Consider the following 25,702-nt stretch of genomic DNA (forward strand, 5'->3'; position numbering starts at 1 on the left):
TGGGGATTCTTAAAAGACATTGTTTATAAAGACGTTCCGACTACACCTGAATATATGCGAAAGAGAACTGTCAGAGCATGTGCTTCGATAAGTGCCGATGTGATAAGGAAAACCACTCAATCCATGATAAGAAGATTGCAGCACTGCAGTGATACTAATGGTCATCACTTCGAACACCTTCTGTAAATGGACGTTCATGCCACCTTTTTGACCTTCGTTGACTTTCAAAGACCTTGCTGTTGCGCATCATTTTATTCGTCTCGATAGCCGCTATCAGAAATTAAATACTAAACTATAGCATCCCATTTAAAAAAACAAAGCTGACCTTCATATCTCTGAAGCGACCCCACCTAGCAACAAAAAACCAACGCCATATTATAACCCCGTTGTCCCATGCTACATTCGTCCCGCGAACTTTCCAGCTCCTATCATACTTTCGGAGTTATTCTTCGTGGCAATAGTTAGTGACTCACCCTGCAGTTTCAGAACAGCATGAAATGATTAATCTGCAGTGCAAGCAGAACGTTCACAGGCAGTAACGAATGCGAACTGAAGTCTTGGAGCCGAGGAGCAAAGTAACTAAAACTGCAGAGAAAATTGCAATGCGCAATATCCGCTTGCAAGTCATTGCACAGTATAAATTTACCGCAGTCGGGAAATACTCACTCACTGAGAACCCAACTGTGAGCCTATGTTCATTAACAAAAATGGTTCAAATGGCTCTGAGCACTATGGGACTTAACATCTGAGGTCATCAGTCCCCTAGAACTTACAACTACTTAAACCTAACTAACCTAAGGACATCACACACATCCATGCCCGAGGCAGGATTCGAACCTGCGACCGTAGCGGTCACGCGGTTCCAGACTGAAGCGCCTAGAACCGCTCGGCCACACCGACCGGCTGTTCATTAACACTCAGAGTTCCAAAATATTTCTAAGTTCCGAAATGATCGACACCGAAAATATTACCAAGTCCGAATTACCACACTTAAACCCAAGGAGCTCTCTGGCCGCACAGTCTCTTCAAATATCTTACCAAGACCAGCCTCACTGACTAAACGACGAAGACGAGACGAGCACCACTTGCTTTGTTTATATAAACCTTGGCCATGAGACTACTACCTTACTCGATACTCGATACAACAATTTACAGTTTGACCATTATTTGTAAGACTCGACATATTATAATACTTACACATTTTAAATATATACAGCTAATTCTCCTAGTTGATTAGCAACACCATTATTCAACTTTAAACATAGCAATATTAACTGGCTCTATTCAGATTTGTACACCACAAATGGAATTGCACTAAAATGAATCATTACAGCAACTCTATTCACGTTGGCGCTGCAGTCCTATGTAAGTCAAATGATAATCTAAGTCATATTAAGTTACAAAAAAGCCTTTAAATAAACATGTGGATTGATGGGATAATGGAAGAGCTCTCTCATGCTGGCGGTAATCGTTTGTGTATATTTGAAGAAATATTTGTTTTGGCCTCGGTTTTAAACTTGCTCAATGAATAATTTACAACTATTTGTTTAAAAATAGTAGAAACATCTTGATTTCCGCAAGGCGTTCGATACAGTTCCCCACAGTCGTTTAATGAACAAAGTAAGAGCATATGGACTATCAGACCAATTGTGTGATTGGATTGAAGAGTTCTTAGATAACAGAACGCAGCATGTCATTCTCAATGGAGAGAAGTCTTCCGAAATAAGAGTGATTTCAGGTGTGCCGTATGGGAGTGTCATAGGACCGTTGCTATTCACAATATACATAAATGACCTTGTGGATGACATCGGAAGTTCACTGAGGCTTTTTGCAGATGATGCTGTTGTGTATCGAGAGGTTGTAACAATGGAAAATTGTACTGAAATGCAGGAGGATCTGCACCGAATTGACGCATGGTGCAGGGAATGGCAATTCAATCTCAAAGTAGACAAGTGTAATGTGCTGCGAATACATAGAAAGATAGTTCCCTTATCATTTAGCTACAAAATAGCAGGTCAGCAATTGGAAGCAGTTAATTCCATAAATTATCTGGGAGTACGCATTAGGAATGATTTAAAATGGAATGATCATATAAAGTTGATCGTCGGTAAAGCAGATGCCAGACTGAGATTCATTGGAAGAATCCTAAGGAAATGCAATCCGAAAACAAAGGAAGTAGGTTACAGTACGCTTGTTCGCCCACTGCTTGAATACTGCTCAGCAGTGTGGGATCCGTACCAGATAGGGTTGATAGAAGAGATAGAGAAGATCCAACGGAGAGCAGCGCGCTTCGTTACAGGATCATTTAGTAATCGCGAAAGCGTTACGGAGATGATAGATAAATTCCAGTGGAAGACTCTGCAGGAGAGACGCTCAGTAGCTCGGTACGGGCTTTTGTTAAAGTTTCGAGAACATACCTTCACCGAAGAGTCAAGCAGTATATTGCTCCCTCCTACGTATATCTCGCGAAGAGACCATGAGGATAAAATCAGAGAGATTAGAGCCCACACAGAAGCATACCAACACTCCTTCTTTCCACGAACAATACGAGACTGGAGTAGAAGGGAGAACCGATAGAGGTACGCAGGGTACCCTCCGCCACACACCGTCTGGTGGCTTGCGGAGTATGGATGTAGATGTAGATGTAGATTCCCTACAGAACATGAAGAGCTACATAAAGGTGTGTCACATGCATATATTGCTTGTTTTTACCGATTTTTGTTGGTTTCATTAACAAAGTTAGTGTTCATCGTTAACAGCTTTGTTAATGATATACAGGGCTTTTGAAAAAAAAGAAGCAAACTTCGAACATTTATTGCTCCCAAACTACAAAAGATAGAAACACAATTCCAAAGTTCCTGAAAAGAGAAAGTTCAAATTTTTCTGCATTCAATGTGAGCACCATGTGTTACACGACAAATTACGAAACGTTGGCTGATTTCCTGCCACACACGAAGCAGCTGGTCTCTCGTTATGGAATTCACAGTTTCAACAAAGCGATGTCACAGAATTTCAAGTGCCAGGCATAGGGAGGATAAAAATGCGGTATTTTACGTAACCCACCAAATAAAAGTGACAAGGTGTGAGGCCTGGAGACCTGGGAGGCCGCCGGCGATGAAGTTCATATTCAGCTCCTCCTCTTTCAATTCAACGTCCTGGAATAGTGTCATTCAGGTAACTTCCGGCGTGCTTAGCGGAATTGTCTTAGCACGTCCGTGTTTCTATCCGCCTTATGCCTGACACGCTTTACATTCTGCGACACCGCACTGTTGAAACTGTGAATTCGACGAGAGATCAGCTGCTTCATGTGCGTCAGGAAATGAGCCGCCATTTTCATAATTGTCATGTAACACATGGTGCTCGCAATGAATGAATGAATTTGAACTTTTCTCTTTCCGGGAACGCTGAAATTGTGTTTCTATCTTTTGCAGTTTGGAACCAATAAATGTTTTAAATTTGTTACTTCTTTTTGAATATGTGTGTGTGTGTGTGTGTGTGTGTGTGTGTGTGTGTATCAGTTTATGGTTTTAGCCGGCTTGCTGTTCATAGCATTGCGCGAGCACCGCTGACTTTTTAGGAGTGCATCTGCAATAGAATTTACATAGAAACACCTGTTCGACTGATTGTTGGATATTGTTGATCTGTTGGTGACCATTGCCAAGGTGATTAAACAGAAGTACCTCGCGTTTCGTTGCGGGATTGTTTAGTCGGCAGAAACTATGAGAGTGGCGTTTTGCTTCACGGGGAGGTCGTATATTCAAGGACGAGCCAATGGATCTTGGTTGGCACAATTTGTCCAGCAGTGAAGAATTCAATGACACATCTCTGTTAGTTAGCTAGCTGCATGCCCTATAGATTATTCAGCATAATTCTTTGCATTATGTTTAAGTGTGAGTCAAACCAGGTGTGTGTAAAGCCACCAGTTCTATAAAAACTGAGTTTTCCTGAGGGTATTACATGATGTACACCTTTGAAAGCTCACAAAAAATACAGGCGAGCGATATTTTGTTATTTAAGGCTTGTGATATTTAATGAGTAAATGCATAAATGGCAATCTCAGTCGAGCAATCTTTCTAGAATCGAAATAGTGAAATTCTAAATAAATTGTTTCGTTAAATATGAGACTACTATCGAGCACATTGCTTTTCCAAATATTTTGGAAAAAGATAGACGATATTTATGTAACTGTATTACACGCACCTCGATGTTGTTGCCAGCTGTCATGCCTACAATTTTCTGCGGTTTTTCCGTGCGTACACGTAGTAGAGTATTCAGACGTTTTGCTGTGAACTGGGCACCAAGCGAAGCACACGCGTTGTGTTCTTCTCCCGCAGTCGCCGGTCCAATCCCTGGAGCAGCTGGCGCGCCAGAGCCGCATCAACTACACGGTCGTGATGAACTCAGACACGCACGAATACTTCCGCAACATGAAGAACGCCGAAGACGTGCTCTACAAGTAAGTCGGTCCCACACTACTCCATTATCATTATCATCACCGAAGTTTTGTCCTGTTTCTAAAGCAGGCCGTGCACAGCTGGGGAGATGGGGGTGGGGAGGGGGGTGGGCGGCATTTCAAGTCCCAACCTGCCATCCGGATGCTTCCTTCGAAAAGGAGACGGCCACTTTCCTTCTCTATCCCTTCTCAACCTGAGCTTGTGCTCCTATTCTAACAGTTGGGTCTAAGATTTTTGAATGCTGCACCCTAATATTCTTAGTTATAAAAATGTATCACTCATATATCATATAAAAATTAGCAGTTGTAGTAGTACTGGTAGCAGCAGTAGTTTTATTCATCTGTTGATCACTTTTACATGGAATCGTTCCGTATTTCTAGATTTCCACAAGGCTTTTGACACTGTACCATCCAAGTGGCTTGTAGTGAAATTGCGTGCTTACGGAATATCGTCTCAGTTATGTGACTGGATTCGTTATTTTCTGTCAGAGAGTCACAGTTCGTAGTAACTGACGGAAAGTCATCTAGCAAAACAGAAGTGATTTCTGGCGTTCCCCAAGGTAGTGTTATAGGCCCTATGCTGTTCCTTATATATATAAACGATTTAGGAGACAATCTGAGCAGCCGTCTGAGGCTGTTTACAGATGATGCTGTCGTTTATCGTCTAGTAAAATCGTCAGAAGATCAAAACAAATTGCTAAACAATGTAGAAAAGATATCTGTACGGTGCGAAAATTGGCAGTTGACCCTAAATAACTAAAAGTCTGAGACCATACACTTGAGTGCTAAAAAGGAACTCGTTAAACTTCGGTTACACGATAAATCAATGAAATCTAAATGCCGCAAATTCAACTACATACCTAGGAATTACAGCTACTAACAACTCAAATTGGAAAAATATTGTGCGGAAGGCTAACCAAAGACTGCGTTTTATTGGTAGGACACTTAGAAAATGTAACAGACCTACTAAGGAGACTACCTACACTAAGCTTGTCCGTCCTCTTTTGGAGTACTGCTGCGCGGACTGTGATCCATACCAGACAGGATTCACGGAGTACATAGAGAAAGTTTAAAGAAGAGCAGCACGTTTTGTATTCCCGCGGAGTAGGGAAGAGAGTGTCAGTGAAATGATACAGGATTTGGGGTGGACGTTATTAGAGCAAAGGCGTTTTTCGTTGCGGCGGAATCTTCTCACGAAATTTCAATCACCAACTTTCTCCTCCGAATGCGAAAGTATTTTGTTGACGCTGACCTACAGAGGGAGAAACGATTATCATAATAAAATAAGGGAAATCAGAGCTCGCACGGAAAGATACAGGTGTTCGTTCTTCCCTTGAGCTATTCTAGATTGAAATAATAGAGAATGATTGTAAAGGTGGGTCGATGAACCTCTGCCAGGCACTTACGTGTGATTTGCGAAGTGTCCAAGTAGATTTAGATATAGATGTAAATGTAGTTATTGGGTATCCCTCGCTACTACAATTTAAGAAAATCAAAAATAATATAATTCATATGTACAGGCATTTGTATATTTACAGGCCTAGTTCGACAAGGATAGGACAGCTAGTCGACCGTGGCCTGATACTAGGAACCATTCCGAAATCTGCCTGAAGTATTTTAGAGTAACCACGGAAAACCGAGATGAAAAATGGAGCCTCCACGCTCCCTAATGCAAGACCATTCAGTGCAAAACAGTGCTGCCTCATTTGGGTCATCCCCAGTGTACACTTCTGTTTTACAAAGAAGCTATTTAACAATATAAAAGATTAGTGCTACACTATACATTCACTTCTCACCCTCAGTCACTACACACACTACGCACACTATACACATATTGTTCCGTAACACTACACACGCTATCAGCTGATTTCAGAGTCATAGCGGCTATGTCTGTTTCCATTTTGTGTACAGCAACTTCTCATTTGCTAGCCTGAAAAAAACTGAGTCAGCATCCCTCTATAACGAGGGAAATGTTGATCTCAGAAAGAGTATAGTGTGTTAGTATTATGCATTGCATAGCTGTGGGATTAAGCTTTTCCACGAAAGAAAAAGAAAAAATTTGTGTGTAAGTGGTACGTGAAATGAAATGTGTTATATTATCGTTATCATTATTTATATGTGTTACACTTTTTATCGAACCTGTGGTTTGTGTTATCTAAGTAGCCCTTCAGTGTATAGAATTTATTGGTTAGCAGGTGTTTTTTGACTGTTTTTAAATATGATTTGTTTTAGTAATTTATTTAATTTCCTTGAGCGAGTCATTGTACAGTTTTATTCCTTTGTAGAAAATGATGTTTTGAGTTTTATGTTTATTCTTTCTTGGCAAACGTATGTTCAGTCTAGCTCTCATTCTGTAGCCAAGAACAGAGCTGTTTGTGCAAAAATTATTAATGTTATTTTTGATGTGCCAATTAACTGGTAAATGTAATCACATGGTGTAATTAAGATCCTCAGTGTTTTAAACATATCTATACAAGGAGCTCAACTACTATTTTCAGTTATTATTCTTATGCCCTTTTGTATGGTTTGAAAACGAACAATGAGTTCGTTGCACCTTTTGTCAGTGTCAGCTGTTTTGTAGCGTTTAGTTTTTCCTTCTTCCTCACCTTTAACTCTTTCTTGGGAGTTGTCGTTTACCTACTTTTGAAACCGACTGCTGAATATTTGGGTTTGGGCCTGCAACAGTTTCTCTTGGAAGACATCTACTCAAAAGATTGAACAGCATTTTAGTTTTTATTGTGTTATTGCAAAAATTGGTGTTTAGATGGCTCTAAGCTCTATGGGACTTAGCATCTGAGGTCTTCAGTCCCCTAGACTTAGAACTACTTAAACCTAACCAACCTAAGGACATCACACACATCCATGCCCGAGGCAGGATTCGAACCTGCGACCGTAGCAGCCGCGTGGTTCCTGACTGAAGCGCCTAGAACCGCTCGACCACAGCCGCCGGCAAAAATTGGTGGTATTTGTCCAAAAAATAGTTACTTTTAACTATAACCTATGAATTTGCAAAAATCAGCATAACATTGGCGGACTTTCATATTTCTTTTACACTTTTTTGATACAAATTCGTAAAGCTCACACTTGTCCCCCGAAGCACTTTCCAATCGAGGACCGGTATGTTTCTTCTGGATTGTATCCTCAAAGTACATGACACCATAACTCGAGGCACTTTGAATAATTTATCATACCGTTGCCGTTAGGCCTACATATTAACTTTTTCCGTCTGGAATGTTCATACATCCGTAACAGGTATCTTCAGCCTCGCTAGATAGTTTGTTTGGCGGATGTAAGCCTAAAAGCTCATTGGGCGCTTTCCGATCACCCAACTCGGTTTGTTACTCATATTTAATACCAGAAAGAGGGGAAGATATTTGGTAATATTCCTATCACTCTAGCTGTTAATTCATTGCAAAATGCACTGTTGACATCTCAGCTGCCGACCCAACACAAGCAGAAAAAGTGTCATAATAATTTCTGCAGAAATATTTTGATACTAGACATATATAGTGATGGAAGATCCATAATTTGTTAATGTAAGACACCACTGTCGCATCGTAATGAATAACAAACCCAAAAAATGGGTTATACAAGAGACAATTGATAAAATGATAATAAAAATTGTGAGTAAATCAACCAAAAAAAGGAGTCAAATGAAATACACAGTCTGTTTACCTCTGTTAGTTATGTGAATATATTTCCAAAAATTTCTGTTCAGGTAGACTACCTAACACCTTCGCTACCAGTGGGACGCTTGTGTGTCACGATAGATTTTGAGAAAACCAGTGCGAATTTGCTGCATGTTATTACTATGCATCAGTGTCCAACTGGTAGAGGAAATCCTGCTATTACATTCAGAATTCTTATAATTACAGCTTGCACCTGTAGATTGTACTGTCTTCAAGTTCCGTTTTCATCCTTTGCTCTGCTCCTTATTGCAACATCGAATTAGCTCACGCCTGTAGGTAGGCAACCCACCTAACAGATTTACAAAGCAGGCTGCTGTCACGCCTTCCCGAACAAGTATGCACGTATTGACGTTCGCCACGTCACAAACGGTGCCCATATTGAGTACTTGTAACGTGAGTTAAAAACTTAGAGATGTCCTGTCCACTGGTATGTGTCTGTTTTCTGCATGTCTAGTAGGTTTTTTTTTTTTCAATTGTCTTCTGAAACACTGTATGAAATAACACTGTATGTTCTATCCGTCGCCCACGTAGGTTCAAATGGCTCTGAGCACTATAGGACTTAACATCTATGGTCATCAGTCCCCTAAAACTTAGAACTACTTAAACCTAACTAACCTAAGGACAGCACACAACACCCAGCCATCACGAGGCAGAGAAAATCCCTGACCCCGCCGGGAATCGAACCCGGGAACCCGCGCGTGGGAAGCGAGAACGCTACCGCACGACCATGAGATGCGGGCGGTGCCCACGTAGGAAAACGCAGCGGGGAGAAATATTGTTTTTTTCATATTGTTCCTTTTGAATTCGACATCACGTAAAATAACCACACACTAATGTCTTTCGGTGCGAGAAAAATTGATAGTGATTGAGATATGGACGTCATTTCTAGTAATAGTCGCCACGCAGATTGTTTATAGGGTGCCTGTCTCGTGACCACTCCACTGGCAGAAGCAGTCTGAGGTTCGGTGCGCCACACTCAGTGAAGAGTGTAGCTTGCGAAACTTGTAGTGCTCTTCTGCTTGTTTAATTTTCCTTCCTTGTCTGCATCCCAAGATGGTGAAATCCGAAATGAGCAGTATCAGATTTTTACTAACCAGGACGGTAGTTCAATATGTCAGTTTCTCGCGGCTAATTGTGATCCACACTGCATATACGGGGTGTAACGGGCGCAAATGTAGATATATTTCTTGGTGACTGTGGACAGTGTACTGAACACATTATAATGGCATTTACTTCATTTGCAGAGCAATAATTATATCTATTACGAGTAGTATATTTTTAGGTTGGTTAGTACCTCCAAGAACATGTAGCAAGAGCAAGCCATTAATGCTTACTTTCCCCAGGGCAGCACATCAGGTGTTGAAGTGGTAGTCTATACTTCAGGGGTAGTCCACGTAGTGGTGCAGTGCAAAAAACATCAGGTAATAAATAATATGAGAATGCAGGCTTTCTCGGCGAATCTCGATGATAAAATCTTCTCGGATTGACAGCCGAGTCAATGTGTTGTTCTCCAGCAAAGTTTCAGCAAGTTTCTTACTTGCCATCTTCAGGCGAAGTGTCGGGTTACGCTGCTCTCATCTCTTACTTTCCCCTCTTTGGGGAAGTGTGAGGGGGAGTTTGTAGCCTTTCGGCTTTTACTCCCCTGTGTACTTGTATGTGTGATTATTTCTGTACTTTTTGGTGTCTGTGAAATGTGATGATTGTTCTGTGTGTGTCTGGTACTTGCCTGAGATTTGGCGAGATAATTGTAGTAATTTGGGTAGGAGCAGGATTTAGGAATGGATATTGGGATTTTCTCTTCGACTTAGTCGTCAAAGATCGTCATGGGGCGGTTGTGTTTATCGCGGGACATGTCATACCGACCTAGGGAGTGGATGAGGGCGTTTCCCGACCTGGAAGAACCTTCATAGAAGGCCCTTGCCAGGTCTTGAAAACGCTCTCTCAGGAGTGGGATTTCAGCAGCGGCATGCAAATCGTCAATGGGGAATCCAAGAGGTAAACGCAGTGCCCTCCTGAAGGCGCGGTTCTGCAGCCTCTGGAGTTTGTCCAGGTGCTGCTTCGGCGCGTATCCCCAGACAGGACACGCGTATTCCATGACTGGCCGGATCAGGGTCTGGTATACGTTCACTCCTACTGAGCAGGGAAGGGAGCTGGATGAGTTGAGGATTGGGTACAGGATGGACATTCTGGCGCAGACCTTCCTATGGACCTCGTCTATGTGGGGTTTCCACGTAAGACGAGAGTCCAAGGTTACACCAAAATACTTGGCGGTTCTGCGCCAGGGGAGTTGGGTTCCGTTTAGGTGAAGGTGGAGGGGGGGGGGGGGGGCGTTGAGGAGGTTCGCGCCTTCCGAGCCTACGGGTAATCAGCATAGCCTGCGTCTTTTCAGAGTTGATGGTGATTCGCCAGCGACGGGCCCAAGTTTCTGTGTCATCTAAAACCTTTTGAAGCCTACGGATGACCAGGTCCTTGTTCTCGTTTCTTGTGTAGAAGGCTGTATCGTCAGCGTATTGAGCGGTGTGCACCAGGGGGGCCGTTGGTGTGTCCGCAGTGTACAGACTGTACAAAACGGGCCCCAGGACCGATCCCTGTGGCACCTCAGCACGAATACGCCTCTTGGTGGAGGTGGCTGTTTCTACTTTGACAGAGAAATTTCTGTTCGAGAGATAGCTTTTGATCTGCTTATGCTCCCGGGGAACCCTTGTGTGTACAACTTGTAGAGTAGCCCTCTATGCCATACTGAGTCAAAGGCTTTGGCTACGTCTAGTAGCACTACCCTGCAGTAGCCTCTGTGGTTGAAGCCCTCTGTGGCTGCTTCAAACACTCTCATGATCTGTTGTGGGGCAGAGTGGTTCTACCGAAATCCGAATTGGAAATCCGGCAGAAGTTGCTCTCTGGTAATATGTTCCTGTATGGGTCTTAGCAGGAGGCGCTCATAGATATTGCTGAGAGTTGGCAAGAGGCTAATCGGCCTGTAGTGCTGCGGGAATAGAAGGTCTTTCCCTGGTTTGTGTATCGCGACCACTTCCGCGTGTTTCCAGCAAGCTGGGAACTCGCGGGTACGAGTTATCTCGTTGAAGACGTTCGCGAGGTGTTCGATCGCCGTGGGTGGGAGGTTTTTGACCAACTGGTTGGTGACACTGTCATGTCCTGGCGCCTTTTTAGAGGGGAGAGACCTAATTACTTTTGCCACGTCTTCAGGGGCAAAAACTGTGGGTTCGTCCTCTGGGTCCTCCTCAGCATTGAGGAAGACAGCCAGTTGACGACGGACCACTCTTTCATGCTCATCATCCTGGGGTTCTGCCGCTTGGAACTGCTTCTCGAAAGTGTCGGCGAGGGCGTTGGCCTTTTCAGTATGGCTGTAGGCCAGATCCCGCTCGCCGTGCAGTGGCGGCATCCTAGCGCGTCTTTTTGTGAATTGTTTGGTTGCTTGCCAAAGTGTGTGATCGTCTACTTTGAGGGCTGTGAGGCGGTTTTGCCATTGCTGGTTTCTGTGCTCATTGAGCGCTACCTTCAACTCTCTCTGTAGACGATTGAGCAGCCTCCTTGTGGCCTGGTTTCTGGTTATCTTCCACTCTTTTGCCACTCTGTTCTTATGTCGAATTTGAGCTAGCAGGTGTTCCGGGAGCTGTATTTGCGGCGGCGGGCCATCCCTTTGTGGAGGGGTGGCCTCTTCTGCTGCCTGCAGGATGGTACCTGTTAGGTCTTGTAGCGCTTGCTCTACTGTTTCGGCAGTAGGTGGCGGAGCGCGAGCGATATCAGAGGCGACAGTTTCTCGGTATCGCTCCCAGTTTGTGCGTTTGTAAGACGTCTGGTACCGTGGGAGTGCTACCCATTCTCCCACGTCGACCTCTAGAATCACTGGGTTGTGGTCGGAGGACATTCTGTTGATTGTCCTCGCGGTCACAAACCCGGTAATCCTCCTGGTGAGAGCTATGTCTAACACGTCGGGCCTACCTCCATTTTTTGGGTTAACGTCCCGTCCGGAACTTTATATCCGCTGGACTACGAGCTTCTCTGCATCCTCGGCGCCGGTCGGACCAATCAGACGCGAGTGGAATCGGCGCGGTGGTGCGTGGTAGTGTTGGGGTGGGGGGAGGGGGGGGGGCGCGGGCGCCGTTTCCTGGCGTCTCGTCTCGGTGCGACCTGTTTATTCCATCCGACCTGCCTCCATCGGTGCGCTCTCGTCTCATTCTCGATAATGTTGTGTTCCACGCGCTGCTGAATTGGAATCCACTATCCCGATTGACCAGGTTATCACTGATCCGTATCTCCACTGCCTCTTTAATAATAGAGTCCCAGAAACCTTTCGCTCTACACAGTCTCTTGGTTTCTTCAAGTTGAAACGTGTGTTTTTCACTGAGGCTGTGCTCCGCTACCGCGGATTTTTCTTTTTGTCCGTGGTAGACGCTTCTCACATGTTCAGAGATGCGATGTGTTACGCAGCGCTGTGTCTGTCCCATATATTGTTTCCCAAATTCACAGGAAATACTGTAGACACTCGGTGTTCTTAGACCCAGGTTGTCCTTCATTGAGCCCAGCATATTTCTGATTTTTGCTGGAAGATGGAAGATGGTTTTTATGTTGTTCTTCTCCAGTATCCTGGCAATCTTGACCGTGGGCGGCCCTCCGTACGGGAGGAACGCCAGACCTTTATTGTTCTCTTCTTCCTGAAGGTCCTTCTCCTTCTTCTTCTTGCTCATCTTGAGAGCGCGTCTAATCTGCGTTTCAGTGTATCCATTCTTCTGCAAGGTTTTCTTCAGGTGCTGAATCTCAGTAGATAAACTGTCCTTGTCGCATATGTCATGAGCTCTGCAGACAAGAGTAGTGAGCACGGATTTCCGTTGTGCTGGGTGATGGCATGTTCTTGAAAGTCTCTTCCCGATGAGAGTACTTTAAGAACATTGTACCTTCAGCACTTAACAGATCAGCCAGAACATTATAACCAACTACCTAACAGCTGGTATGTCCAACTGTGGCACGGATAATAGCAGCTATGCGTCGTGGCATGGAGGTAATGAGGCCTTGCCACACAAGTCCGCAAATTCCGGGCAGGAGAGCCAAGAAGTCTGACGCCAAGTTCAATCACATACCAGATATGTTCGATCGGCAGTGATCCATGCTCTGTGGAACATTCACTTGGGTATCCATATGTCCAGTGTAACTCGTACAATACCATGGTGGCCAAGGAGTATCGTTCACTGGTTGCAGACTACGTACATCGCTTCATGACGATCATGTTTCCCGATCTGGCGATTTGGGGGACCAGCACATCATTTGGAACTCGCCACTGTGTTCCTCGAACCACGACATCACATTCCTGGCCTTGTGACATGTCGCATTATCCTGCTGAAAAATGCCACTGCCGTCGGGAAACATGATCGTCATGAAGGGATGTACGTAGTCTGCAACCAGTGAACGATACTCCTTGGCCGTCATGGTACCTTGTACGAGTTCCACTGGAGATACGGATGCCCATGCGAATGTTCCACAGAGCATAACAGAGCCGCCGCCAGCTTCTCTCTGTCCCGCAGTGCAAGTGCCAAGGAACTGTTCCCTTGGAAAATGACGGATTCGCACCCTCCCATGGGCATGATGTGGAAGTATCAGTATTCATCAGACCATACAACACTCTGCCACTGCGCCTGCGTCCAGTGCCAATGGTCATGTACCCATTTCAGTTGTAGTTGCCGATGTTGTGGTGTTAACATTGGCACATACATGGGTTGTCAATTGTGGAAGCCCATCATTAGGAGTGTCTGGTGCGCCGTGTGTTCAGATACACTTGTACTCTGCGCAGCATTGAAGTCTGAAGTTAGTTCCGCCATCTGTGATGAGGAATGGCCACCCAACCCCACGACGTCTGGCCATGGTTTCACCTTGGTTTCCTCAAGTGTTGAAGACACTCACCACAGCACTCCTTAAGTACCCAACAAGTCGTTCAGTTTCCGAAATGCTCGTGCTGAGCCTCCGGGCCATCATAATTTGCCCTCGGTCAAACTCAGATAGATCGCGCGCCCTCACTATTCTACACAATGACAGCAAGGACGACGGTCATAATGTTCTATCTGATCAGTGTACTTTACTGTCAGCACTTACAAGAGATTCAACAGAGTTCATGTTGACACTGCACACGAAAGCTCATTCCTGCGCAGTAAACAGCCAACTTGAAACACAAATTGCCGTTTGTAGAAATCATTAAATTCAAGTAGTAATATCTGTCAACATGTTCGCTTGACTAAATGTGAAAGAAACCCTCTAAACTGGTGCACTCTCCTGTTAGAAATACAAATGGATAACTGTATGATAAAATCCAAAACTTAACATGCTGTAACTCATTCAGAATCCCACAAAATGGGTTTTTCGATTAGCACAATTATAACATACACTGACACATGATCTAATTTTGTGTTATAGTGAGTGAAATGGCATATCTGACGAGTGTGCTATCATCTAGTGAGATTTATGCCAAGCGAATAGGGATAAAAGTCTGCTGTAGTGTGCTACCATCTATTGATGTAAACTTGTAGGTGACTGGGTAGGGCTAGTTTGTATTTGAAACATAAGCAGGGACAACGAGACATTTGGGCCCTGCAACGAACTTGTGATGTCTTGTCAGCTTGTCACCACACTTCGCGAATGCTTAGCTTTGTGCACAACCCACAGGAAATTAATATTTAATTGAAATGATGCCCACTAAAGGTCTTAAATTTGTCGTGTGCTATCGAGAACGTGCATTCATTTAAACATGCACTCAAGAATTATTAAAACTCATCTGAAATACTTACATCAAAAAAAGTTTTGCATCACCTCGGTTGCGAGAGTTCCGGAACCTGTACAGAAAACTGAAATAGAGGTCAACATAAACATCATCTCCGCCCTTCTTATTGCTCGTGAAAACCACACATTGCATGTTGTACCACCATACAGCGAGACCTTCAGAGGTGGTGGTCTAGATTACTGTACACACCAATACTTCCAATACCCAGTACCACATCCTCTAGCATTGGTGCATGCCTGTATTCGTCGTGGCATACTATCCACAAGTTGGTCCAGATTGTCCCACTCCTCAACGGCGATTCGGCGTAGATCCCTCAGAGTGGTTGGCGGGTCACGTCGTCCATAAACAGCCCTTTTCAATCTATCCCGGGCATGTTCGATAGGGTTCATGTCTGGAGAACATGCTGGCCGCTCTAGGCGAGCGATGTCGTTATCCTGAAGAAAGTCATTCACAAGATGTGCACGATGGGGGCTCAAATTGTCGTCCATGAAGACGAATGCCTCGCCAATATGGTTGCACTATCGGTCGGAGGATGGCATTCGCGTATTGTGCAGCCACTACTGCGTCTTCCATGACCACCAGCGGCGTATCCCGGCCCCAAATAATGCCACCCCAAAACAGCAGGGAATCTCCACCTTGCTGCACTCGCTGGACAGCGTGTGTAAAGCGTACAGCCTGGACGGGTTGCCTCCAAACACGTATCCGACGATTGTCTGGTTGGAGGCATATGCAATACTCATCGGTGAAGAGAACGTGATGCCAATCCTGAGAGGTCCATGCGGCACTTTGTTGGGCCCATCTGTACCCAGCTGCATGGTGTCGTGGCTGCAAAGATGGACCTCGCCATGGACGTCGGGAGTGACATTGCGCATCATGCAGCCTATTGCGCACAGTTTGAGCTGTAACACGACGTCCTGTGGCTGCACGAAAAGCATTGTTCAACATGGTGGCGTTGCTGTCAGGGTTCCTCCGAGCCATAATCCGTAGGCAGCGGTCATCCACTGCAGTAGTAGCCCTGGGCGGCCTGAGCGAGGCATGTCATCAACAGTTCCTGTCTCTCTGTATCTTCTCCATGTCAGAACAACATCGCTTTCGTTCACTCCAAGACGCCTGGACACTTCCCTTGTTGAGAGCCCTTCCTGGCATAAAGTAACAAAGCGAACGCGATCGAACCGCGGTATTGACTGTCAAGGCATGGTTGAACTACATACAACACGAGCTGTGTACCTCCTTCCTGGTGGAATGACTGGAACTGATCGGCTGTCGCACCCCCTAGGTCTCATAGGCGCTCCTCATGCATGGTTGTTTACATCTTTGGGAGGGTTTAGTGACATCTCTGAACAGTCAAAGGGACTGTGTCTGTGATACAATATCTACAGTCAACGTCTATCTTCAGGAGTTCTGGGAACTGGGTTGATGCAAAACTTGTTTTACTCGTCCCCCACCATAGATGGCTGCTGGCACTCGTAAGACCTGCAGGGTCATGTGCTGTGACTTAGACGCCACAACCTGTCTTTCGCGTGGGTCACACTCATAAGGCAATTACATCATGCAAACTGAAGATGTGCTAGCGACTGGGGTGCCAAGTTTCACAGAGTATAGAGGAGTGGTGATGTAGCACAGCATGGGATGTTTAAGTGCCGTATGTTTCATATTCCCGTATCTATGCTACATTTAACATCATTCAAAGAAAAATAAACAACTCCACAAGGTTCCCCAAAGTAAGGTGTTCACGTGCTCTTGTGCTCTTAAACGGCAGCCGCCGCTGCCTATCCTCGAGGCAGTTTAAGAATTTTCCTCACAGCTCACAGTGCTGCTGCCAGCATTTTTCCGTGAAGCACTAACGGCTGCAGCCGAAAACAGTAGCCATCTAAAGAGCTGTGAAAACATTCACGCATTGTCATAGAGACGTTTACAGAGTCACGTTACGTTATTGGTTGAGGTAGGGCTACGAAGCTCCTCTGCCCAGCCTCTCCAAATGTCATGGATCAACTAATATCGACTCAACCCTAGACACCTATATAGGTCAATGAAATTTGAAGGATGTTAGGTGTTAACCAGAACTTCACTCAGTTTCAACAAACCGATTTTTCTGTTCGTTAAGTTGTTAGCTATTTTGCTTTCCGATGAGGACAGTACGAAAGCATTGCTCTACGGCCTACGCGGTCGCTGAACACCAGATAAGACTCTGTACAGGATACGGTGGCCGACACGTAGTGACAAACTTTCGTCCAAAGCGCTGGGTGAATTCCTTCATTTGGTTGGAAGGGCGGCCAACAGTCTTTGTCTGCTCTGGGCAGGTCGGTGACGACAATCTAGGCGCATGCCCTGAATCTTTGGCACACAGGTTTAGAGAAACAGTTATGCAAAAAAAATCATTTTTCCATTGCTCATAGCTTTGTATGTCAACTTCATTATCATGTACCTATCATTTCGTTAATGGTCATAGTTATTGTGATATTTGCATGTAAGTAAGAGACTGCATCAAAATCGAAAAAGGTTGCTCTGGTAAATAGTGATCGCTATGATTTTGCTTTTGATGCATATAACATAATATGTTGCTGCATATGAAATTTAGCTAACATACTGAATTGTGCTTTAGACTCGGGTGCAGGCCTGTGTCACCAATCTCGAGAAAACTAATCTGATGTACCACACTCATTTACAGTCGTTTACGCCTGCGATGAAGCCAGAGTGAAATATCCGCATTTCCCATATTTCATAAACGGTCTGAAATCTTAAAATGAGATTTTGACAAATGATTGCACGTAAACAGGAGAGCATTTTGCCTTATGGTTAGTATGCAAAACTTCGTTATCTATCGTGTTATTCCACTAACTATAGACCCTTTTGATGAAAGAATGTGATTTTTAGCGTCATAGATAGCTGGTGAAACGAGGGAGATGCTACGGAATTTAGAACAACATTATTGAAGACATAACACATTTATTTTTGTACCGAGGGCGTGCTTTTTCATCAATTATTGAGCTTACTTTTCCTCAGTTCCTCATTTAGTAAACTTAACAAATCACTGTTTCAGTATTCTCTCGCAATTACGTCTACACAACATGTTGCTGAGGTGACACTGTATAAACTCAGCTGTGTTGTGGCAGAAGAAGTAAAATGTGTGGGTTTTACTTAAAATTCGCCGTTCATAACGCTTCTCTGAAAGTTATAAACGGTTAACAAGCAAGGCGAAATTAAATCGCTGCTTTTGCTGTATTTTGAGCGGAATTCCTTTGGGATACTAACCAAAGCAAAGGTGACAGAACTGTTTAATGGTCACCATACAAGTGTGGGCATGGAAAGGTTCCACTTAATATTTACAAAAAAAAAATGTGAGCTTCAGCTTCATTTCAGAACTGCAGCTCTCCTCCAGCGCTCGGAATTTCCCCTACAGCGCCTGCCTGTACCCCCCACCATTACCGCTCTCCTCACAGGTGCCCTGCCGATTGTGCATCTGCCGGCCATGTTACTCTGCGCGCACTCTACTTGAGGTCTCACTTGACACTAATGTATGCCAGTAAACAATGAGATAGTAACAACCAGTTCATCTTTCAACAAAGAGAAACAGCTGATAACTTCAAAAAATATAACCATTGGGATCAGAAAAATTTCATGAAAAGCTTTGTTAGGAGTATAGCACTGTAAGGGTCAAAGCACTGACATCAATGAAGACAGAACCAAACAATAAAAATCCTGTGACATGTGATGGTATTCGAGAGTGCTGAAGAGCAGATTGAGTGGTCCAGTAAGTAATGAAGATGTCCTGCAACAAGTCAACAAAACAATGCTAATAAAGGACATTCTGAATCGAAGAAGTAGAATCATTGGGCACATCTTACTCTTTTAGTCATTACTGAAAACTATAGCTGAAGGAATGGTGTGAGGACAGAATCGCAAGGACTGGCCTAAATATGAAAACGTTCTTTAAAACAGTGGTGGAACACCACTTGTCGAAAATATTCATTCCGTTTCATTCACTCATGCTGTAACAGTAACTGGTTACACCCTCTTATGTTAACTTGATCGACAAGTTCAGGTCTGCATCCCACAAAGAGAGACCTTACATATTGTAGGATTGCCAACAGTCCCTGTTTTGTGGGGATCGTCCCTACTTTTGTACAATTAATGGAAAGGCCGCTCCCATTGCTCTGTAGAACTTTATTTAGTGGACAAAATTGAACAAACAGTTGCAGAGCACATGGGAAACTAATAATTTTCTATAATTGCCCAGTGTCTCTACATGATTATGCCGGGACTCTCCTAAATCCCTACTTTTTTGCTTTAGGTACTTTCACAGTCTTACTTTTTTATACTTTTTTGTTTCTTTATTTCTTTAGCATCCGTGTCATCATACAAACGGTATTGGACTTGTTACACATAGAAATTAAAAAATATGGAATATGCAAAAGGAAATTTGTTACAACATACACCAGTGAATTAACAATTTCTCTGTGTTTGAATGGCGAATAATAATTTGTTCTCCAGTAATAACTGTATGTAGAATAAAAGTAATATAGATAGTGAAGTAGTATAGTATAAACTGAATCATACAAAGATAGAAACTTGTCACAGAATTTGTCATACAACTGCATTCATATATTGGAGCTTAGTTTATAAAATCATTTTCTTGATTTTCAAGATATTCATTCGCTGAGCAGCAACATCTAGCAATTAAAAATTTTCTAAATTCTAATCCAAAATTTATATCATCCTTCAACTCTTTAATGTATTGAGGCAATGAACTGTAGAGCTTAATACCCATATAGCTTACATGCTTCTGAGTTTGTGCTCCTTTTATTTGTTCTACAAGGAGATCATCCCTGTTCTTGTGTTATAAATGTGACAGTCAGCATTTTTGTGCAGATTGCTTAGATTTGCTTTGGTTAAGAGTGTACACATTTAAAAACATAGAGCGATGGCAGATTAAGTATTTCTAATTTTCTGAAAATAGGCCTGTGGTGAGTATGTGTAGGACTGTGGGTAATTATTCGAATGGCCCATTTTTGTAAGACAAACTTATTTTAAATTAGGTTTCGACATTCCAAAGTATGCCATTCTGATGCCTTCTAATGTGCAAATATTTACAGTAGCTCTCAGTGCAAAAAGGACTGATTTAAGTCTTTGTGTAAGGAATCTTACATTGTCTTCCCAATTCATAGCTTTAGCTACACACGTTCCTAACAGTTTTGCAAACTGTATTCTTTCTTTTAGTCTGTCTGCCAGTTCTACATTGTCTTCACCCTGAATCATTTTACCAAGCTGTGTGTAATTTGATATAATTAAATTTTCCTTGAGACATTTGAGTCTCATCTTGTTTTCTTTGCATTCAGTGTAAATTTATTTTCACTGAACCAAGTCTCAGTAGTTTTTACGATTTTATCAATAGCAGAATTTAATGAGTTTTAAAAATCACTCTAACTAGACTTGAATCATCTGCATTTTGGCTGTATCATACTGTAACAGTAAATTGTCCAAATATATGAGAAAAAGTGATGCTGCCCTGGAGTACTCCTAAAAGAAACAAACCTTTTTTTTTTTATCTGAATTAACAGTGGCGTGCTCTACAATCTGAGATCTGTGTCTGAGATATGACTGTGTAAATTTTAATTTCATGTTCTTAAATATTTCATCTCATTATTGGTAGCCAAAGTCAATATGTGAAAATACATGTAAGAGCAACAAGACAACGGCTTTAAAAGTTAGTTGTTTCACCATCCCATTTTCATAATACTGTAGCAAGTGTTGAAGAAGCAGTTGTATTTATGAAGTGACTGAGTGAATAACTATTGATCTTTCATACTTTTGCTGTCCTATAAGTGCAAAACATTATTAATATTACTGTACAGTGATCTTAGGGTTTCCAAAGCCCAATTCATGTTTAAAATGCTCAGTAAATTAATTGGAAATACAAAATGCACACCATATGACAAGTACATCTATTAAGTGACAGACCTGTCACATTGATTTTCACCTATGTGTAGGGTAAATACTGTTAACTTTTAAATATTTTAAGTTTCAAGTATAGTATTTGTAGTTTAGTTTTGATGTGAGGATAAAAACAGATAAACATTATTAAGAACTGCACATTTTTAGTCAACTGCAACTTTTTGATTGAAGTGTCCTGACTTTTGACTTTAAACAGATGGTGACCCTACACATTGCCCTCATGAGTCGTTTCTCTATCTAACTATTCAAGATATTTTTCAGAAAAGTTAATTAGAACAATTCGCATCACAATCACATGAGTTTCCAGTACAGGTAGTAAGTTTTTCATTCACTATTACAACTGCATGATCTGATTAACCAGGTTCAACATACCTGTAATACTTGCCTTCGCTACTGTTACTTCACATTTGAAATCTGTAATAAGTTCACTTGATAAGTTGCTTTCAGTGCGTATATCATCCAGTCACCAGAGCTAGAGTGTCAGCATAACATTACAAAACAAGATATTCATTTTTTTCCATTTTTGTTTCAATGTTCCTTGATGTCTTGTTTTTGTCTGACTGACTCTGACTAATTAGTAAAAAGATATAAACTTGTCCTCAATCAAAAGGGTGAATATCACAGTGCTTTATGAGACATGTTTGTTCTGCAGATGGTATGCCTCCACCTTCCTCCAACCTGTGTGAGCTAACCTAATCAGTCAGTTATAGAGAAACTTTCAGTTTGATATGGAATCAGATCCACATAAATGATGAATTTTCAGAGTTTAAAGGTGAAGAAAAATTCTTTTATTAATGAGGGATCTAACCCCAAGCATTTGGAACCATAATTTGACATTTCTCTGCTTAGTCACTGGACACAAAAGTATTATTCAATGGTTATTGAAAATGACTGATAAGACAAACACAGTTTAGCTGTTGATATACAGGGTGTACATAAAGTCCGGGAATGCTTTCAATTATTTATAGCACAATAACTAAACATAGTACAGATGTCATACACATTGCATTTTGAAGAGAAACTCTGAAAAGTTTTTTTACAATCATTCGATATGCAAACCATGAGTGACCCAGCAGACATCAATACCATAATCGAATTCTTGCCATACCCATCCCAGCATGGCATCGTCGACTGTGGTAGTCACTTCCCCGTATTCTCTCCTGAAACTCTGCTACATCATGTAGTAGAGGCAGTAAATACACCAGATCTTTAAAGTGTCCCCAAAGAAAAAAGTCAAACGGAGTGAGATCTGGTGATCGGGGAAGCCATTCCATGAAACAGCTATCCCCTTCTGTTGCACGGCCAATCTGTCAATGTGACAGCTCCATGTTTGCAACTAGTGCTGACTATCAGCAAATTACCAAACTACGCTGTGATGGTATACATGAAAAAAAAATTTGAGGGTTTCTCTTCAAAATGACATATGTATGATATCTGAACAATGTTTGGTTCTTGTGTACTTTATGTACACCCTGTATTTTATGGTAGAATTTTATTGCAACAAACATTATTGAGTGTAGAAAATTGTGCTCACTGTTGTTCCCCATCAGTGAAATGACAAAAGTACTAGTTCTTAATTACATATAATACCATTTTGCTTGACAAAAAAGTGAAGTGCCCAGGAAGGGAGGAAAACAAAATGAAACTTCATGGTTTGAGGTTTGAGAGAGTATGTAATGTTATTGCACTAATTACAAAACTGTCAAATTTACAAAAGATAATTGACCGTACAAGCCCACTTGTCAGTATAATGTTGCAGCCCCTCTATGCTGGGTGCACTGCAACGATTTGGTTGGGAAGGCTGTCATAGAGCTGTTGTATCCTCACCTCTGGCAAGCTGACCCACAACTGTTGACCGAGTTGACATCTGAGCTAGTCTCAAACATGTTCTATAAGGGACAGATCTGGGGATCTTACTGGTCATGGAAATACCTCAAAATCTTGCAGGCAGTTCACAGACACATGGGCTATCTTTGGATGATCATTGTCCTGTTGAAAAATGGCACTGCGATTTTATCACATGAGAGGTAATACATGAAGACAATAGACATCTGGGACATACCAGTGTAAAGTTAAGAGTTCACTCGATCACTACCAGCTGCGACCTGAAGTCGTGCCCCACGATTCCCCACTCTATTACGCCAACAGTATCACCTCTGTGCCTCTCCAAACATTGGAAGAATGGGATCTCTCAGTAGGTAACCTCCATACTATCTGACGATGCTCATGTAGGGTAGTCCAGAAACACGACTCATCACAGAACACAATGAGACACATTTCACAGCAGTTCTTGCTTCCCATTCTTGCCACCACTCCAGACACAGCCATTTGTATTATTGTGTTAATGGCACTCTACACATGGGACTGTAATTCCCTATTCCAGCTGCCACTAGTCTCCGATCAATGGTATGGGATAGCTCAGAATGTTGTAGGGAGTCCATCACTTGTTTTTGGTGGCAGGTGTAGGAGTGAGGGGTTTATGTTGTGCTTGGTTCTTGATTATGAGTATGCCTGCCCTCATGTTCTCATACAGTTCACCATTGAGCCACTGTCACATTCAAATGCTTCACAAATCTGGATATGGCACAATTTGACCAGCCAGCCAAATGGAGATCCACAGTGAGGCCCCTTCCAAAATCTGTCAGATTCGGATAAAGCTGTCTCACACGAGTATGTGGCATCTCTGTGTCCTTCAGTTATCACTCAACATCTGATGCTGCTCATGCCCCTTATATATCCTACCAGACCTGGTAACAACACTGAACATGAACAACACTAATGCACTCTGGTGGCTGTTCAACCTGTCACAGAGTATTGTGACTCTACTCATTTACATAGCCACCGACGGTGAGTATGCGTACAAAGTTGCATTGACTTCAGAACCACGTCTTCTGGCTGCTTCACTTTTCCTGTAAGATAGTGTATCATTTACACAACTTGCCAGAAATGTGAACTTATTTCATCTTTACAGTGTTTGGAAAGACATCACACTGAACAGTTCAAGTGACCAGTCTAAGTACAGGGTATGGGACTACCCCATCAAGGAGCAGTATGGGCATATCCTTCAAGCTATTGACCAGGCAGGGCCAGTGCCCAATGCATCTGTTGGCTTCCAAAAGGTATACCATCTAATAATACAGGGTATTGTTGGAACTTACTGCTAGACTAAACTGCATGCCAAACTAGGACACAAACCAGACCTCTGCTTGTTGTGGGCAATGCACCTACCGAGATATCCATGCACAAGTCACAACCAATCTTCACTGCTTTATTTCTCAAGAATTATCAAAACTGTGCATTATATAGCAGAATGAAGGATTCATTCTAGAATGCAATTATTATGGAGAGTTTATATTAAAGTAAGTCTCAGAAATAAATTTCATAATAAAATGAGCCTTTAGTCATATAATATATGGATAGATATAGATCTAACAACATACATGAGTATATAGAGTAGACATCTGCAGTGACAGATTACACACAAAGAAATTTTTTGCACAAATGAACTGGAACAAAATAATGTAACTAGAAAAATTTCACCTTTTTTCAAAGCCATGACATTTTTCTAAATGTCATTGCTCTTGAGAACATGGTAAGGCATTCATTGTCAACAGTTTTACATACTAATAAAAGAGTGAACTGTTTCTCATTAATATCCTACTGTCAGACTTAAATTAATGATATTAAATAGGAAACTTAATCAACTGAAAATAAATTAATTGTAGCTGCCACTTAATACTAAAGCATCAGTATTTTTTGAACTATTTGCATTCTTGTAGAGTACTTATTACCTGAATAAATGGATATGTGCTTGTGTTAGTATTTAGCTTGTCACCAAATGTAAGTAACATAAAAGTTTGCATCTTAATGTGAAGAAATCATGAAGCCCATCAAGGTTTTTCATAAAGTGTTCTATATTTTGGCTATATCCTTATCAGTATTGTGAAATAAGTACTGAAATACTACTCACAAGTGAAAAAAGATACCTACATACCACATACAAAAACAGGAACAATCAAAACAAGTTTTGCCAGAAAACAAAAAGAAAAAATACTTTCAGTATGAAGTTCTTAGGAGAAAAAGACAAGGCACAGAATGAAAAACTTTTCCAAAATCATATGTTGAGTTTTCAAATATCTTTTGTGCATCATATACAAAAGATGTGTAATAAGCTCAATGAAGATACAGTACAACACAAGAAACCTGGATTTACTGGTATAAGGAAGGAAGAGCCATTCACACCATCGAGACAAAAGAGAAACAATGAGGTGACAAATGATATCTGCATATTAAAAACAACTTTAATATTCCTTAAGCAAAAGCAAGAAACTAATTGTATTAATTAATATCCATAGTTTCTCAATTAGCTGATGATAGACCATTTTCATTTCCTAATATTCATTCATATGTTCATAATCCATTCTTTATATCCTGTCACAAAGAAAAGCTACTACAGTTCACAACTATGATACTGGTAACAGAAGTAAAACTAATTTTTTTGTAGACCCTGTATAGGGTTCAGAAAGCAGCTACCCGTAGAGATCAGGCAGTAAATTGAAAATTTAAGGTGAATTAAGGGGCATTATTTCTGTAATGTACAGAACATTAAAATTGGAGATGTAAATTTCCTGTAACTGTAATGTTTGTACTAAAGAGGTTTTGACTGTGGCAGTATACAGGCAGCTGATAGTGTTTCATGTAGTCACATAAACGCTTTGCATTAGAAAGAAACACCAGCTGAAACACGTAAGAAGTGGAACAATGGCATTTATCAGAGTAGTTGCCTGGTAACCTGGAAGAATGACAATTCATATAACTATCAATGCC

General features: G+C 42.1%; 1 protein-coding gene across 1 annotated transcript in view; it reads left to right on the forward strand.

The window, feature by feature from the left end:
- The window catches only part of LOC124801370 (ionotropic receptor 25a), a 236,301-nt gene that overhangs the window by 191,416 nt on the left and 19,183 nt on the right, over nucleotides 1-25,702 (forward strand). Inside the window, exons 13-14 of the mRNA XM_047263067.1 lie at nucleotides 4,335-4,456; nucleotides 23,847-23,994. Coding sequence (XP_047119023.1) covers nucleotides 4,335-4,456; nucleotides 23,847-23,994 — 270 coding nt within the window. The remainder of the gene's footprint in view (nucleotides 1-4,334; nucleotides 4,457-23,846; nucleotides 23,995-25,702) is intronic.

The sequence above is a fragment of the Schistocerca piceifrons genome, chromosome 1, assembly GCF_021461385.2.
Source record: "Schistocerca piceifrons isolate TAMUIC-IGC-003096 chromosome 1, iqSchPice1.1, whole genome shotgun sequence".
NCBI lineage: Eukaryota > Metazoa > Arthropoda > Insecta > Orthoptera > Acrididae > Schistocerca > Schistocerca piceifrons.